Source organism: Helianthus annuus, chromosome 4 (genome assembly GCF_002127325.2).
Source record: "Helianthus annuus cultivar XRQ/B chromosome 4, HanXRQr2.0-SUNRISE, whole genome shotgun sequence".
NCBI lineage: Eukaryota > Viridiplantae > Streptophyta > Magnoliopsida > Asterales > Asteraceae > Helianthus > Helianthus annuus.
Window position 1 is genome coordinate 178,749,673 of NC_035436.2, and position 14,562 is coordinate 178,764,234.

The following is a 14,562-nucleotide window of genomic DNA, read 5'->3' on the forward strand; positions in this document are numbered from 1 at the left end:
GCCTAGGTAGTTCCTCCACCATCTTTGAGTTCAGTCTTCGTTCGAGTTCGTGTTAGTTCGTCGAGTTATTTAGCATTATTTTATTATTTTATTTAGGACTTTTAGAAACCCCCCGTCCAAATAAACAATTAGTTAAGTCGCGTCAGTCTAAGTCTAGATAGAGTCATTAGCGTAATCAGTAGAGTCTCTTGGGTTCGATACTCGGACTTACTTAAGCTTTACTACATCGATCGGTTCACTTGCCGGTTGTGTGTTTTAGGGTTTAGGTCGAGTCTTAGTTTTATAAATTTAAAGCTTAGAGAGTCTAGAATTAGGGTAATTTAGTTAGTTTTAATTAACCCATTTCAGCACATCAAGTTTTTTGGCGCCGTTGCCGGGGACTCTTGGCGATTGCGTTGATTACTTTGTTTGGACTTGATTGACATTGTACGTGCTACGTGCTATTTGTTTGAGTCGTAGGAGTCTAGATTTATTTGTTTCTTTTTGTTTTAGTTTGTCGAGTCAGTTGTTAGTCTTCTTCTTCTTCATCTCCACCTAGTCCACCACCCGTACCTCACATGGCCCGTAGGACAGTCTACGATCAGGCGACCACTGGCTTTGCCGGTGGGAATTCCCCCATCACCCTTCCAGACATCCCGAACATTCGGTCTTGGCGGATTCCTTCCTACATCATGACAGCGATCACCAATTCATGCCAGTTTCATGGACGTGACGACGAGGATGCACCCGCTCACATCAACCGCATCACTCGTCTTTGCAGCACCTTCTCCATTGAGGGGGTGAACCTCGATGCTCGATTTCTTCAGATCTTTCCATTCTCACTCGCTGGACGCGCAGCCGTCTGGTTCGATTCTCAGCCCGTAGGCACTTTCACCACTTGGGCAGGTCTCCGTGATGCTTTTTTAGCCAAGTACTTTCCACCAGCCAAGGCGTCTCGCCTTCGTGATCAGATCCACTCCTTCCGCATGGAGCCTGATGAGCCGTACCACTTGGCGTGGGAGCGTTTTCGGACGCTTCTTTCCCGTTGTTCGCAGCATGGTTTGTCTGATTGGGCGTTAGTTGAAAAATTCTACAATGGTCTTACTCCTGAGATTAGAGCTCGTTTCGATACTTCAGCAGGAGGGCAACTTTTGGGCAAGAAGACAGTAGCTGAGTGTAACGATTTGTTTCAAAGTTTTGCCCATTCTGACATGGATTACAGCACTACCAGCAGGACTTCCATTCCTGTTCGTACCTCCTCGGCCGGTCGAGGGGTAAACCAAGTTAGCTTGGATCCATCGGTAGTTGCTGCTATGATCGAGAGAGTTAGAGAGGAGTTGAGGCAAGAGATGAAGCGAGAGCTGAGTGAGATTAAGAAGAGAATTGATAGGTGTGAGGTTTGTAGGGGAGGTCACGACACGCTCAATTGTCCCACTCTTACTCTAGAGCAGGTTGAGTTCATAGCTGGTCAGTCTAGGGGTCAATTTAGTAATAATAATAATCTTTTTAACTCCAGCTGGCAGGGTAGTGGTAGTAGTAGTGGATATCGCCCTTCTGGAGATCCCCCTGGTTTTCCATTGAGTCAGTATCAAAGTAGGGGGACTGATTTATATCAGAGTGGTCAGCATAGTGGTTCGAGTAGGCAGTTTGCTAGTGGAGGACCGACTCAGGAGAGTCAAGGCAGTGGAAAGGCTCCTGAGGTTAGTACGAACAGGTTGGAGGAGATGTTCGCCCAGATGATGACGCAGACTCAGGCGTTCATGAAAAATCAGGAGCAGACGAATAGAAACCACGAACTTCAGCTTAAAAATCAAGAGTCTACTCTTTTAGATCTTCAGAGGTCAGTAGGGGATATAGCTAGGCAGTTGAGAGAGTTCCCCTCTGGTCAGTTTTCAGGTACCACTCACCCGGTTAACCATTCTGTGAAAGCCATCACTACTCGTAGTGGGATGAGTCTAGGAGAGGTCGCGAGAGAGAGTGTTGAGTTAGAGAGTGACGCTGAGGTAGATGAGGAAATAGAGATGGAGGCCCCAGGTAAGGTGCAACATAGGCTAGGCCCAGCAAGCACCGCACATACCGAGGAGCCTCAGGTTGAGAAGAAAGTAGAGAAGCAGCCGCTTAGGGCTAGGCCACCACCAGTGATTGATATTTCCCGTCTTCCGTTTCCCGCTCGTGCTAAGCAGCAGCAATACGCTAGGGAATACGAGAAGTTTCTTACGATGTTCACCCAGCTAAAGGTGAATCTTCCGTTCATAGAGGCCCTGAGATCCATGCCCAAATACGCCAAGTTCCTTAAGGATTTTCTCAAGCGTAAGGATAGGATAGGTGAGTGTTCTAGTACTCCATTGAGTGGAGATTGTTCTGCAGTGATCTTGACCAAACTTCCTGAGAAACTCACTGATCCGGGCATATTCACGATCCCTTGTTTGTTTGGTGGTGATGTTCAAAACCACGCGTTGGCAGACCTTGGTGCTAGTATTAATTTGATGCCATATTCATTTTACGAAAAACTAGGCCTTGGTGATTTGAAGCCAACTCTTATGACCCTCTCGTTAGCGGATAAGTCAGTTAAGTATCCTCGTGGGATAGTGGAGAATTTGTTAGTGAAGGTGGACAGGTTTGTCTTTCCAGCGGATTTTGTAGTGCTAGATATGGAGGCTGATGGAAAAGTGCCGTTGATTTTAGGGCGCCCGTTCTTGAACACCGCTAAAGCGCTTATAGATGTCTTGTTAGGCACAATTACACTTAGAGCGGGCGACGAGTCGGTAGTTTTCGAGTTGAATACTACGAGAGGGTCGAGTGATCGAGTCGAAGCGGTCGCGTTGTTGGAGGAGAGTGGGAAGGTTGAGAGTGCCGAGAAAGAGGTGGTGACTGAGTCGAGTCTAGAAAATGTGTTAAAACCCAAGTGTGGGGATCCACCTGATAGGAGAGTAGAGGAGATAGAGGAGAGGTTACTGAGGTTAGAATCTAGGATAGAGACACTGAGTCAGGCTCAGTGTGGGGATAGATTTCGATATGAAACATCTAGATTCAAACCGCCCGATGACGAGTTGAGAGATTGTGAGAGATATGAGGGAGTTTGGAGAGATGCGGGCAATGATAGGTTTGATAGTGCTGCAGCCCGTAAGAGTTGGTATGGAGGTGAGCTGCGCTTATATGATCCTCCATGAAGTGTGTGAACAGTTGTGACCCACTTGTAGAGTTTGTATATTGAGTCTTTTATTTTGTATCATGAGTCTAAGTTAGTTGTATTGAGTGAGTCGTTTGTGTCGAGTCGGTATTGCTTTGGTGTTTGCTTGTTTTTGTTTATGCAGGTTTGAATATGTACCACCCGTACTCAATCTCCATTCGGGTGATTTTGGAGCTGCTTATCAGATATCAGGCATTTATCGAGTATACCAGTTAGAGTCAAGCTGATCGCGAATGAAATGCTATACGATCGAGCTGGATTGGACGAGAGTTTTGGAGCATCCGCGTGAATTAAACCAGCTAAGTCCTTTCCAATTATGCCCTTCGTCTTTTTATTTCTTATTTATTTTTAGTTTTTTGAGTCGGTTTCCATCCTACATTGAGGGCAATGTAAAGTTTAAGTGTGGGGATGGGAACTAGTGTTCAGTGTGTCTAGTTAGTAGTGTCTTGAGTCTAAAAAATTGAAAAATACAAAAAAATTAAAAAATTGAAAAATCCAAAAAAATTGAAAAAAACAGAAAATGTCCTTTGAAATAGAAGTTTGCAAAATAAAAAACGGAAAATGATAGAAAAGTCGAGTTTTTGTTCGGGTTCAAATAATAATAATAATATGAGATTAAAATAATTGAGCTTGTGTCTAGTTTGAGATATGCGGGTAGGCTCGGTTCGGTTCTGGGTTCCTTTGATCTTAATATACCTAAATGTCGGTCTACTAGTGGGTTCTCATCTATGAAAAGTGGGGAAATTGAAACCGCCAATAATAACATAAGGGGCACCGTTATAAGTTAAAACCGTTAGAGTTTGTGATCATGTGAAAAAAAAATAATAATAGAATAAAAAGTGAGCTAGAAACTAAATGAAAGTAGCCACTTCTATGTAGTCTGTGGTTGGGGATAGCGACTCTACAGCCGGATTACCGCTAGGGTGTGTGAAATCGACCGTGCAAAGCAATAAAAAGAAAAAAAATAATAAAGTACCGAAACTAAGTAGTCTGTGGTTGGGGATAGCGACTCTACAGCCGGACTGCCTCTTGTTTTGGGAAAGCACCGTCTAGACTCACGATGAAAAAAAAAAAAGAAAAGAAAAAGAAAAAAAAAATGAAAAAAAAAAGAAAAAAAATTTGATTGTAAACTCTCCTGGTTTTGATATAAGACGGTTGGGAATTGGTCCAGTGATCGTTCTCTTTGTCCTATAAGTTTGAGGTGGGATTAGGTGTACCTGCGATTCTTAGTGTGAGACCCTAGGTGGATTGACCCATATTTGAACCTAACTTGCATGATAAGGGCTTTGAACCGGGTTTGGGTTTAAGAGGACAAGTATACTTGCAATCGCGGCTAACACAAGTTTCGATTTCTAATAAGTAATATAAGTTTTTTGGCCCGAACGATTATCTTGACTATGATTCCGTTTTGCATAATTCTTTTTCGGGGACGAAAAAAGGTTAAGTGTGGGGATATTTGATGTAGGTTAAAATACACATATTTGTCCCGTGTAAAATGTATAATTTTTGTATAGTTTTTATCTATTATTTTTAGTTTTAGTATTATATTATATTATATCGTGTTTTGGCAGGTTCTGGTGCAAATGGGGAAAAAACGAATAATATGAAAATGACCAGCGAGTTGGACAGAGTGGGGTGCCAGAGACCGAATGAAAGTTGCCGCTATTTTCTGTGATTGGTCCGGGCCCACTATCTCAATTTTATAATTTAACTTAGGCACAGTTGATCATTGGCGAGACCATGCCTACAAAATGTTAATTAGCTAAAGTTGACCCACCATGTTGAGTTAGATCCGATCATAAGGGCCCAAATTCATTGAATTGTGATGGATTAATGATACAACACAATTTAAATTAAAGAGATGTCAAGACCTATGGCCACGAAAAGTCTTAAAGGCCAATTGGGATTAGAGAGGCAATATTTGTTTTGTGGGCTTTAAAGGTGGACGGCAGAAACGAAAGACGGTGGACGGCAACATAGAAAAAAAAAGATATATATTAAATATCATACTGCACTTTTGGAGGAGAGCCGCACATTAACTGAATACGAAGAGATCAACATCATCGAACATAGACGGCAGAGAAGGGGGTCGATCAGAAGCATATTGGACGAAGTTTGAAAGGGATCTTAGCGAGAATAAAAGGTCAAGAATCATTGGAGTCGAGCTAGGAGCGTAAGAGTTGAAGACTTTACGGGTTTTATTTCTCCGAATTGTTTCTTTTCTTCGTTCTTAGTTTTAATTCGATGAATTCTTGTTTGAGACTTTGTGTTTTTATTTTTAAGACTATGATTCTTGGCTAAATCGTTAAACTACCTAGGCTAATGACAATAGTTAAATAAAGCTTGGTTTTTATTCGGTTTTTGGCGTGGTTGTGGATTTTTCTTGTACTGTAAAAGCTATGGTAATTTAACTTGGTGCGTATGCGTGCTTGTGATTGTTTAATTATTGTTTATTGCTTCGTTCGATTCTTGGTGACGGTCTTTATCATGGAATAGGCTCGGGCTAGGGTTTTAGGTTTTGGTGAGTGTCTATATCACATAATAAATCTCTAATCCTTTAGGGTGAAAATCATGTAAGTAACCTTAGAAACAATATTCGGTAATTTAATAAAATCAAGTGTGCTGCTAGACTCGTCGCGGAAAGGCTCGAGGATATTAATAGGTCTCGGTGTAGTTATAAGGAATTAACAACCCATTGTCTATTAAGCCAAGATTAAACCCATAGTTGCTTTAGACGTTCGCGCGGCAAAGTAGAGCGTCTTACATGAGCACTTTCAAGAAACTAGAGGACGGAAAAGAAATCTAGAAAACCGGTGAGCATAACAGCCTAGGTAGTGCCATAAGAATCGCCTTGAGAGTGTTTGAGGGGCTTAGTGGTGTCTTAATAGGTTTAGCATTTAAAGATCCCGGTTCCACACCACAAAAATCATCGAATAGAAACCCATTCGGAGTTTAGCTTGCGTCTAGCCTAGGTAGTTCCTCCACCATCTTTGAGTTCAGTCTTCGTTCGAGTTCGTGTTAGTTCGTCGAGTTATTTAGCATTATTTTATTATTTTATTTAGGACTTTTAGAAACCCCCCGTCCAAATAAACAATTAGTTAAGTCGCGTCAGTCTAAGTCTAGATAGAGTCATTAGCGTAATCAGTAGAGTCTCTTGGGTTCGATACTCGGACTTACTTAAGCTTTACTACATCGATCGGTTCACTTGCCGGTTGTGTGTTTTAGGGTTTAGGTCGAGTCTTAGTTTTATAAATTTAAAGCTTAGAGAGTCTAGAATTAGGGTAATTTAGTTAGTTTTAATTAACCCATTTCAGCACATCACCAGGTATGGAACCAATCTGGACAGGGTGTTGAAACTGGTGAGGTATGCCTGGCAGTCTAGGTTTTTCATAACCAGGGATAGGAAATCAGACTCTATCCGCTCAACCTCATGCTGAGGGCAATAGTTATCCTTAATAAGAGCAACAAATTGCTCCCATGACAAATTGTACAAGGCAACCTTTCCAGAAGCTTGAATCAACGCCCTCCACCAAGCTAGAGCCTCACCCTTAAATGACTGGGATGCAAACTTAACCATATCCCTCTCAGCGCATCCACTGATGTCCACAACTGTCTCTATCTCATCAAGCCAAGTCATACAATCTACTGCCCCTTTTCCCCATTAAAATCCCGGGGCTTGCAAGACACAAAATATTTATACGTGCAACCCTTAGCACGTGGGGCATCGTCAAACACAATCTTCTTGGGGTGAACACCGTTTTCATTTGAGGAAAGTCGGTCATCATCTTTCTTAGGTTTGGGTGGAGTAGGTGGTGGTTTGCTGTGAGCCTCAGAATGATTCTTTGGTTTAGCATGCGGTGCAGATAAGGTTCTACTACGGGTCTCACTGTACTCACTGTACTGCCGTTCTAAGGCTTTTGCGACCGCATCATCAACAATTGCTTTCAGCTCAGCACCCCTTACTTGGATTTTAACATCATCACGGTTTCCTATCGGATGGCTATTGACTTCATCCGACCCAGCCATGTAGCTTCAATTGCTACATATAAATGATGGACAAGGTTTTTACTTAAAGGTTCTTATAGTATTTTATATTTTATTAACCAAGGTTTTAAATTGCCATTTTAGGTCAATTTGTTAGAACCTTAGGATTTTATTATTATTATTATCCTATGATACTCTATTATTAGCACATAAGGCATAGTCACAAGGACAGTTTTAAAATTTTTATTAGTAAGCCAGGATTTATAGTATCCAGGTGTTTCAGGGTCGAACCACAGTTCATTACCATTTATTAACAGGGAGTCATAAGCTACCACTGTCCTTAGTCACGGAGGACATTTAGTTATTGCCCACAGGCACTTCGCTTCAAAGAAGCGGTTAAATAATTAAGGGAATTTAAAATTAACCCTTTATGAGGGATGGCCTGTGTGACTTTACTGATTCACAGTTTGCCAAAACTGTTAACATACTAACAGATGTTAACAATAATTGGAATCTATTATGTGGGTTATACTATCTTGGCCATGTCTGCAACAACACAGAGGCTAGGTTTTACCTCCAAGATCCCTTTAATAATTAACGCGGAAGAGTCCTAAATTGAGATGTTACATGGATCTTAATCTAATTATAGAACTACCATCTTGGCCTTGTTTTGATAACACATGGCTAGGTCTCTATTCTTTTTAGATTTTTCCATTTTAAATTTCTATTTATTTTCACATTTTAAGCAAATAATTATCAATAATAAATAAAAATAAAAATTAACTAGAACATCTCATAAATTGTCTCAAACAAGTACATAATTTGCCCAAAACGGGACTTCTACGAAAATAAATGCCCACGCAGGGGCGGAAATCAAGAACAAACCCACGCAGGGGTTAACTAACAAAACATGCCCACGCAGGAGCAGAGTACAAAATAACAAGCTCACGCAGGAGCTGAATACTGAAGCAAAAAGTCCACGCAGGGACTGGATTACAACAAAGTAAAATAACAAGGATCTTCAATAATCCCTTCTTTTGGACTTTCCTTTAATCAAATCTGATAGTCCTTTGAAGAATCCTCTGTTGTGTCTGCGCTCAGTCTGAATTTCCCGCTCACAACGGTCCAGTCTCTCAAGGACTTCCTGCTGGCGCTCTGGTGGAATTATCTGTGGCTGCGGCGGCTGGTACACAGGTGGAGGAGGCGGCGGATGCTGGTACCCATAAGTCGGGTAGCCAGTGGTCCATAGACCACCATAAGGCCCCTCTGGGTGACTAGCGTTGTAATCCCATGCTTCTTGATATGGATCCACACTAGCGTAGTTGTAGTTGTAGTGGGTATGCGCCGGCTGCTCAAAGGGATTATACGCCGCTGAACCGGCGTATGCAGGGATTGGGTTATCAAAACCCAATGGTGGTGCCACAGGTACAGAGTTGATTTCTGGAATGGGGCTTGATGGACCTCCCATCTGTGGGACTTCTTCTTCCTCCTGGAGTGGCGGATAATGACTACCACTTGAGGGCTGAGGAGTGCTGACTCGAACTCCTCCTCGCACGGACATCCGTGCGTTTGACCTTCTCCGCCTCGGTGGCTCCGGAGGCGGTTGCTGCTCTACTGGTGGTGGTGGTGGTGGCGTAACTGCCCTGAATTGGGAACCCTCGGAAGGATCCTGTTGTGGTTGCTGCTGCTGCTGATGCTGCTGGTGGGACGACGAGTGCTCGGACGGGGTGAAATACCAGTCATACTGGTTAAACCTCTCCTGAAAGCTATCTGGACCACGGTAGGGTGATCCGTGAAACGATGACCTGTCAGAGATCTCGATCGGGTGGTTAGGTATTCCAGACGCGGGCTCCACGGGATCCGTGTCTTCGTCCATGTCATCAGCGTGGTCACCTGAGAAATGATCCTCAGGTCCAAGTGGGTTATGACCCACAAGTTCAGGGAAGATATTTGCCGGGTTGAATCAGCTCTGGAAGATCGGAGTGGGGTCGCCATACGCGTGGTGCGAGTTTGATCCCTGTAGTGGTATGAAGGCTGGCGGTTGGTTGTCGGGCTCATTTTCCGATTGGGGCCCAAAGGAATGCTGGTAAGAAGGTGAAGAGCTTAAGGAGACCGATCGCCTCCCTGGTTCAACATAGAGCCTCCACGGCTCTTGTGGACTAGTGCTCATAGTGATGGACGGGGTACGCCTGTGCGAAGGTCCAGCTTCATGATCGTGTCCCGTAACTGGGCCTTTGCCTCGTCCTCGGAGAAATCTTGGCGGCATTCTGTCCTGCAAACATTGTTATACCACAACACATATATAAAATAAACCCAAAATAAAATAAAACAAAACAGAGTTTGTCCTATGTTCTTTGTCTAGACTTGGAACTCGAAGAATGTGCAATTTGTGCACTGAGATTAAACACAAAAGGCTAGTGTTTAATTCACTCAGTGTTGGCTCTGATACCAACCTGTCACACCCCAAATTTCCACGTGTCACCGGTGGGCCCGGTGGGGGATTATCGTGACGTAGTTGATATCATCATTGTCAAACAACACAAATTATAATACACAGCGGAAGCAATAAAAATAGATTTACTTCAACCATCAAATGTAATATCTAAGTATCACAAGTAGTCGAAATAGATCCACAGGCGGATCGGAATAAAAGAGGTAATTGTTCAACAAATAAATGCATCCCAAAGCTTGCGAGACTCTATGATGCTAAGGAAAAGCCAGCCTATTCCGTGTAGAACCTGCACTTAATCTTTTTGGGGAAAATACGTCAGTTTGCACTGGTAAATACAATTTAACTGACTCATTTTGAAAATATTTAGAAAATTGGTTTGAATGCACAAGGCACAAAACTTTTTATAACTTGGGAATAATTAATCATAGTTAAACTTGTAAAAGAATTACATGTTCGTTATGCGTTCAGTCGCCCGGGTCGTGCCGGGTTTAAGGTTAATTGACACACCACTCAGTATAAATCTGCGGCGGGAAGCCAACGTTTATACCTTAATAAATATGGACACATTACCGGTTGTACGCCTACACCCGGGTGTCAAGGTCGTGGCCATTTCTTAAAATGATGCCAAGGATATCCGGGACATGGTCATTAAACTCCCAAAGGCGTAAAACAAACAAAACTAGTTTTCAAACAGGTCACATTGATAATACCCAACTACTAATGAGTTAGGGTCAATTGCCCGACCAAGCGGTATTTTATATACCGTACCCCCAAGCCCATATAAGGAAAAATAAGTTAAAAGTATTTACCTGAGCAAGTATAAACCACAAAAGCAAATGCAAGGGTCTTTTACTGGTCTCCTATTCTGGAACGAAGGTTTATAATAACCTATTAGAATCCTAACGGGTCTTTTAACATAGCCTAAGCTTAGACCGGTTAGTTTCGAAGGATAATTATAGTTTAATCGCGAGGAAGGCGAAAACCGGGAAAAGAATGTGATTTAGACCCGACAAGTTTGGAGACTTATATATTATGGGTAAACTAAATACATTCTGAATTTAGAGACTAAGATGATACGGTTTGGCCCGTTTCGGCTAATGTGCGTAAACTAGTTACATAAGCCGATCCGAACGCGAAAGTGCGTAACGGGCAACCATATAAGTCATATACAAGTTTCCTGAGATTATATGCACCAAATATGTTGTAATATCAGTAAGATATGTCCTATTATGCCCCAAATGATTTTCAACTCACTTTACGCCTCATAAGGGCATTTTGGTAATTTCACATAAACTTAAAAGGTCAAAACGGAAACCTGAGTTCTCAACCTTAGTTTACTGTTATGATATAAAATTTTACTAATTATATCAGTAGGTATTAAACCTTATGTATATAAACTAGTTTTAACATATACTATGTCGTAAAAATGCCTAAAAAGGCGATTTGGAGCCATTTCCGGGTTTTAAAAGAAAAGCTGATATTTTTATAATTCTAGAAGGCTCAGAATAATATATTTAACATAACAAATCAGTAGAAAAAGGTTTGGGGTCAAAAGGTTTTGTAAAACTCATTTTATGGTCTAAAAGGGCAAAACCGGCATAAGCCGAATTAAGCTTAAAACCTTAAGTTATGCTCAGCCTAAAAAATAAATAAAAATCTTTAAAACTCCCAAAATATTATTATATATCAGTGGGTATAAAGTTTTGATACAAAATTTGGGTTTAGGTAGGTTACATGCTAATTACGCTAACTATTTACTAAGAAAGCTTCTAATTACGCTAATGAGCATAACTCTTAATCTAGACCTCAAACCGATGTCAAATTTTGGGTACAAGTTTATAATTCAGTAACTAAGATGCCTACCTTTTTTATTCTCAAAAATCATGATTTATGGACATTTGGGCATAATGGTCAACATATGGGCATTTAACGGAAACATGCATACGATCAAGATATCTAATGAACCAAGTTGTATAATCACAGGAGGATATACTAACATGTTATTAGGTCCAAAAGGAGCTCTATGGCAATCTTAATCATGACTAAACCGGGCCAGAACTGAAAGTCAAAGCGAAAGTCAAACTATGCGACTTTCGGTTCCAAACCGGGTCTAAACAGAAAATTGTCGAGTTGAACATGTTGGAACATGTTCTTACATTATTTACCAAGTTATATTAATGTTAAAACAAGTTGCATTCATCCTACATTGCTAATTATAAGTTAATTCGGATTTAAGCATTTTGTTGACTTTTTAAAGTTAGCTTTGACTCGACAATTGACATGCTTAGAGTGGGAATCTGAAAATACCCTTTTAAGGGTTTGTTACCCACATAATTACCTACTTAAAGGTATCTTTAATTCGTGATTTGACAGAGCACATTTTAATTAATCACGAAGTCAAACCTTAATTATGACGGTTTGACTTTTAGCTAATTAACTAGGCTAGAATGGATTAAGGGAGGTTAAGGGCACTTACAAGAGTCCTAAGGAGGATTAGGGACCTAATGAAAGTTGGTTGCTATCCAGGGAAGCTCCAGAGAAGTCTTGAACCAATGTTTCAAATGAGCAAATGAAATGGTCACCACCTCATGCCCTTATATAGTGAACTAAATGGTCCAAGATTGAGACAAGCAACTCTACAAAGGTTGGGGGATCATCCCAGGTGTCCCTAGAGGGCTAAATACTGCCTAGCAAGCCCCTGATTTCAAAAACCATCATTCTAAGTCGGTGTAACGGGTTGAACAAGCAGCTGTCCAAAACTTGCTGCCAGCGACAGTCTTACGGACCGTAAGCTATAGGCCGTGCGGTCCGTAAGCACCTCTTGCGGACTGTATGCTGAAATGGCTACGGTCCGTAACCGACCTTTGCTGAAAATGCCCAGGTACCTTCCTTACGGACCGTAAGCCTAGAGCCTTGCGGTCCGTAACCGATGGTCAGAGGACAAAATTTTTAAAACTTTTAAGTCTTGACCATGCAACCTTGAAATGCCGAAACATCATGCCTTTACTGCAGTGTAGGGTCCACTAATTCAGATTTTTGCATGCTTGCATGAACTTTGATACCTTGGACTCTTATGGCAGCTTTAACTTTGACGGAATTATCAAGAACAAGTCTTGGTTTTCTCATGGAAATTGGACAAACTAAATAACTATCTTTGATTCCCCTTTTTTCAAAGGTTTTAGTCAGCATTTTAGTAGTAACCATCCTGATAATCCTAAGTCCATATAAAAGATGAAACCTTATTTATTTGGAAACAACCGGTTATTCTATAAGATGTTTATCTAACGGTTTAAGGATCTTGGGATTTATAAAAAAAAATTTGGTCGTTCAGAGGTGATTTAATAACATGTCGCCCTTGGGTCGTTCAGAGGTATTTTAATAACATAACGCCCTTTTTACTAAAATCCTACCGTACATCTTTTTATCTGATCCGGTTTTCCTGACACGTTTGTCTCTCATGACACGTGTCTTTATTTCAATGGACAGGAATTTTCAAGGTGTTACAACCATATACAAAAAACACACCTCCATCACCTTTTTCAATCGATTCCATAACAATTTTATATATCCTTTCCTGTTCGGCAGTTAAACACTTTTCATAACGATCATGTTCCCTTTGAAGAGCTAGTCTATCATACGATAATTCTTTCATTATCTATCGATTGTTCGACGATGAAACATAATTGTCTGGAACACTTGGCATATCATCAAAATTTCTCACTGTACTTCCATTGGTAAGTAGCAACTTTTCAATTTCAAATAGACAGATATTTTCAAGTTCTTCCTGTTGAAGATCCAAATCTAAAACAAATATTGAAAAAAGTATTAGTTTTTTCCCAGTAACAGAGCTATTGCATAATTTTAATGTAATCGGATATAACTTTAATAAAATAATAACATTATCTGCAATACCAGTTATCTTTCGTTGCTGATACATAATGTCTTCACATAACAGGGACTTCGTTTCTGACCAAAAAACACCAGGACGAGATATCGAATTTGACAACAACAACATTACAAAAAAGGTCCTCAAGAAATCTCCGGTTGACCATGTGCTAGCTTCTTTGACAGCATTAACATATTCTTTATCGTCATCCAACAGCCCCCGTGCAAAACATGCATCTTTAAATGTTTGAAATACCTGCCCATCAACTGTTTTTATATCTTCAAAACAGGTTGGTCCCTTAATATGATTCAGTAAAATCCTTAGGTAATAACAATCACCAAGTGATGGTGGGACATAATGTACCCTCCCAATTGATCCATACGGATGCTTTCTTCGATTCCATTTGCGATTTTTAGCATTCCATACATAATATCCCGGAAACTGAACATACCTCAATGTCCTGGCAAATTCATCGACTTTATTACAATTCATCCACTCTGTAAACATTGTCATTTTCACAGTTGGATCAGTAACAATATCACACAAATTATCATGATCGTTATACACAATACTCTGACCATCTTCACAATGAAAAGGTAATACTTCAACAGCTGGATATCTATAATGTATATCATACATGAATATTCTCCAAGCAGCTTCACAAGCAGATATATATCTACAATCAAGGTATGCTTTTATCTCATCTACAGCTACATTCTGTTCCGCATTATTCTTGGTGCTATTGGCTTGAAAAACAGAAGCAGTGACTCTATCAGGCCCCTTATTAATATATTTAAACAAATATTTGATAGAACCTGACTGGTTGCACCATTCAACATTAACGTGGCACTAATACTTTCTGAGCAGGGGAGCATTGTAAGGAACTACAAATCTATTATCAAGTGTCACACCATTCTTTACTACCGTATTACTTGTTTGACGGCGACGATAGACAGGATATCCTTCAGAATCAACACAAGTCTCATCTACATATTTTTTGGGAAACTTTTTAGAACATTTTTGCTGAACCATACATGGACAAAGTGGGTTGTCTGTACCACATGGTCCATG

General features: G+C 40.8%; 2 protein-coding genes across 2 annotated transcripts; one reads left to right on the top strand and one right to left on the bottom strand.

Moving 5' to 3' along the window:
- Window positions 1-557: 557 nt before the first annotated feature.
- On the top strand, window positions 558-3,149 carry LOC110933939. Its single transcript, XM_022177139.1, has one exon. The coding sequence runs from the start codon at window positions 558-560 to the stop codon at window positions 3,147-3,149; it is 2,592 nt and encodes an 863-aa protein (XP_022032831.1).
- Window positions 3,150-13,260: 10,111 nt separating this feature from the next.
- LOC110933938 lies at window positions 13,261-14,477 on the bottom strand. The gene is made up of 3 exons (XM_022177138.1): window positions 14,424-14,477; window positions 13,518-14,310; window positions 13,261-13,406 (listed from the first exon to the last, which is right to left on the bottom strand). Exons 1-3 carry the CDS (start codon window positions 14,475-14,477, stop codon window positions 13,261-13,263), a joined length of 993 nt encoding a protein of 330 aa, XP_022032830.1.
- Between the last annotated feature and the right edge of the window lie 85 nt (window positions 14,478-14,562).

Excerpts from the sequence above, each read along its gene's own strand:
- LOC110933939 (XM_022177139.1), top strand. The coding sequence starts at position 558 with ATGGCCCGTAGGACAGTCTACGATCAGGCGACCACTGGCTTTGCCGGT.
- LOC110933938 (XM_022177138.1), bottom strand. The coding sequence starts at position 14,477 with ATGAGACTTGTGTTGATTCTGAAGGATATCCTGTCTATCGTCGCCGTC. Across the intron at positions 14,311-14,423 it reads CTATCGTCGCCGTCAAACAA|TCAGGTTCTATCAAATATTT; the intron begins GTAATACGGTAG and ends TGGTGCAACCAG. Across the intron at positions 13,407-13,517 it reads TCAGCAACGAAAGATAACTG|ATTTGGATCTTCAACAGGAA; the intron begins GTATTGCAGATA and ends TATTTGTTTTAG.